The following is a 2,891-nucleotide window of genomic DNA, read 5'->3' as shown; positions in this document are numbered from 1 at the left end:
CAGTGTCTCACTGGTACTTAATTTATTGACTCCAAAAGGATGAAAGGCAAAGTCAACCCCTGCAGAATTTGAATGCAGAACATAGCGGCAGACGAAATACCACGAAGCATTTTGCCCAGAGTACTAACAATTCTGCCAGTTTGCCGCCTTACATAATAATGATGATAACAATAATAAAGATAATAATTTGCAGATGAGCATCAAGTACCCAAGTAGTAGGAGTGTAGTTAATTGAATTTATCTTAGTACATGATTGGTATTTATTTTATAAATAAGGACAAAGAATAAAGTTGAATCCCATTCCTCCTGAGATTTGATTTGAACAAAGAACATAAAATAGGTTAATGAAATACTGTCATTTAATTCAGTGTTTACCATTTTCTGTTAACATACTGTTTGAAGTACTTTAAACTCTTTTAGCCAGGAATGAAGAGCAGGGTCACTAAGACTGAAACTTAGCCCAAATGTTTGCAGATGAGTGGATGCTGCTTAAAGCACTCAAAATGCCAGATAGTTGTGTTAGACCAAACAATGAATTAAGTCTACTACCCAAGTAGGCCACAATGGGATTTGAACTCAAAAGGCAAAGATCTGGAACAAATATTGTAGGGCATCTGGTTTGACAGATGCCCTAGTAGTTAACTGTTTCTCTTTATTAGTCAATATTGCCAACTCTGATTAAGCAGAGCTATGAAGTTTTGTGCTTCTATAAAAAAAAAAAAAAAGAATCAATAGTACAGGTAGAAAGATATATTTTTCAACACATAAATACTGATAGAACAGTATATATAGGATAAAATCCTTACAGAGCAGAAAAAAAATTTGTCAGCAACCAGCCATGTGAATCGAACTCACCTCCTTTTGATTTCCAGTCAAGTGCTTTACCATTAACCTAAACTGCTTTACTGACAATTTTTTCTGCAATTTAGAACTTATAAAGTCATCCCAAAACGCTAGATGTAATATAGATTGCATCATGTTTTTCAATGCATAAATACTGATAGAACAACATGCTATTCTATCAGTATTTACGTGTTGAACAATATATCTTTCTATTTGTACTACAATACATTTCAGTGCTTCAAAAAACAAACTTATATATGACATAAAAAAAAAAATCAATATTTATATAGCTACTCAATATACTCTTCCTTTATTGAGACAATTATGATTTGAATATGATGAAGCTGCTACTACTTATGGCAAGTTGAATGGCCATGTAGATATTCATACATTACTTCAAACCTGGCTACTGTTGTTGTTGATTATGATAATGATATAGTACAACGAAATGGTAGTATCGTAATATAATCTTCTGTATACTAAAGCTGAGTTTTTCTTCTCTCTTCAGAATACTATGGATGGTTCCAATCTATGCTCTAAATGCTGTAAGTTCTTCTGATTTATTTACCCTTATTTTACATTGAATTTATTTCATTTGATTATTTATTTTTTTTTCAATAGTTCCTCAAGGTATTATTCAATGGTTTGGCACCTGATGCCATGTAACAACATGGTTTTGGTATCCATCTGACTGGAGCACTTTTGGCATGTGTCTTCATCTGTAGCCTTGCACTGGTCAATGTACTTTGAGTGAAATTAGTAGAGGAAATCTGTGTCGAAGCCTGTCATGTGTATGTATGTATGTATGTACATATGTCTGTATATGCACATGCACAGACGCACACACACACACACACACACATCATTTAAACTGTCTTTCATACATGTATTCTGCTGCTCTACTTAGTCCATTCTGTCCTTCTATGATGTATATGCGTTTGCATCTGTGTGTGCATGTGCATACATATGCATGTCTGTATGTTTTGCACATGTGCTTATGTGTGTGTATACCCACTACACTATTTCTATCTGCCTTTTATATTGTCACCATCATTCTTAGTGCTACTTGCACTCTCCCCTCACCTACATTTTCTCTTCTGCTGTTGTTCTTGACACTTACTTTTCATATTGTTCTGGTATCTTTCTGTGTTTGTGTGTTCATTCATGTTGTTGTTGTTGTTGCAGCCATTTGTAAAGTTACTGTGTGTGTATCTTTGTTTGCTTACTGTGTTGTTTGTATCCATGCCCTTTATATAGTTTTTTATTTGTTTACTTATCACTTTTTCTTATATTTATCATAGGTGTGTGTATGTTTGTCTTGTGTGTGGATGTTACTCTGTGTGTGTATTACACTGTTTGTATCTGTGTGTATAGATGTTCCAGCATGATCACAGTCAAATGACTGAAACAAGTAAAAGTAAAAAAGAATATATGTGTGTGTGCGTGTGTGTGTGTGTGTGTGTGTGTGTGTGTATAATAATTGATTAATGAAACAGAAGATGGATTTGGTATTAGTCTTTATTCTGTATGACAATTGTTTCCACCATCCTGCAATTGTCCTTCTGCCTGACTCCCAAATTTGTGGTCTTGTGCTTTTGCTTCTCAGCCATATAGTTTCAAGTTCAGTTTCAATGCATGCCATCTCTAGCATGTCTTCTATTTAGGTTGACCAAAACCTTGTGAATAGGTTTGGTAGATGAAAACTAAAAGAAGCCTATTGTGGTATGTGTATGTGTGTGTGTATGTGTGTGTGTATGTGTGTGTGTATGTCTCCTTGTCTTGACATCGCTTAATAATCTATATATATAAAAATAAGAATATGTGTCTGTCTGTCTGTGTGTGTGTGTGTGAATCCCTAAAACTCGAAAACTACGCAACCAATTTCATTCAAATTTTACACATGCCTTACTTAGGGTTCCAGTTGTGTTTTAGTCAAAAAAAATTTTTAACTTCTTCCAGAGTTCGAGCCCACGGCAACATAATATCTCCTCCACTATTTAAGTATTACGTGTCAAAAGTGAAACGAAAACACTCATGTCAAATACTTT

The 2,891-nt window shown here is 34.3% G+C and overlaps 1 protein-coding gene across 2 annotated transcripts in view; it reads left to right on the top strand.

The window, feature by feature from the left end:
• Positions 1-2,891, top strand: part of LOC106880625 (transmembrane protein 184C) — a 31,455-nt gene that overhangs the window by 2,604 nt on the left and 25,960 nt on the right. For both annotated transcript variants that reach the window (XM_014930658.2, XM_014930659.2), the window contains exon 2: positions 1,352-1,388. In XM_014930658.2, the coding sequence (XP_014786144.1) occupies positions 1,352-1,388 (37 nt within the window). The remainder of the gene's footprint in view (positions 1-1,351; positions 1,389-2,891) is intronic.

The sequence above is a fragment of the Octopus bimaculoides genome, chromosome 13 (genome assembly GCF_001194135.2).
Source record: "Octopus bimaculoides isolate UCB-OBI-ISO-001 chromosome 13, ASM119413v2, whole genome shotgun sequence".
In the NCBI taxonomy this organism is placed as follows: domain Eukaryota; kingdom Metazoa; phylum Mollusca; class Cephalopoda; order Octopoda; family Octopodidae; genus Octopus; species Octopus bimaculoides.
Note: the sequence above shows the minus strand (reverse complement) of the source record. Positions and strands in the feature narration are given on the sequence as shown.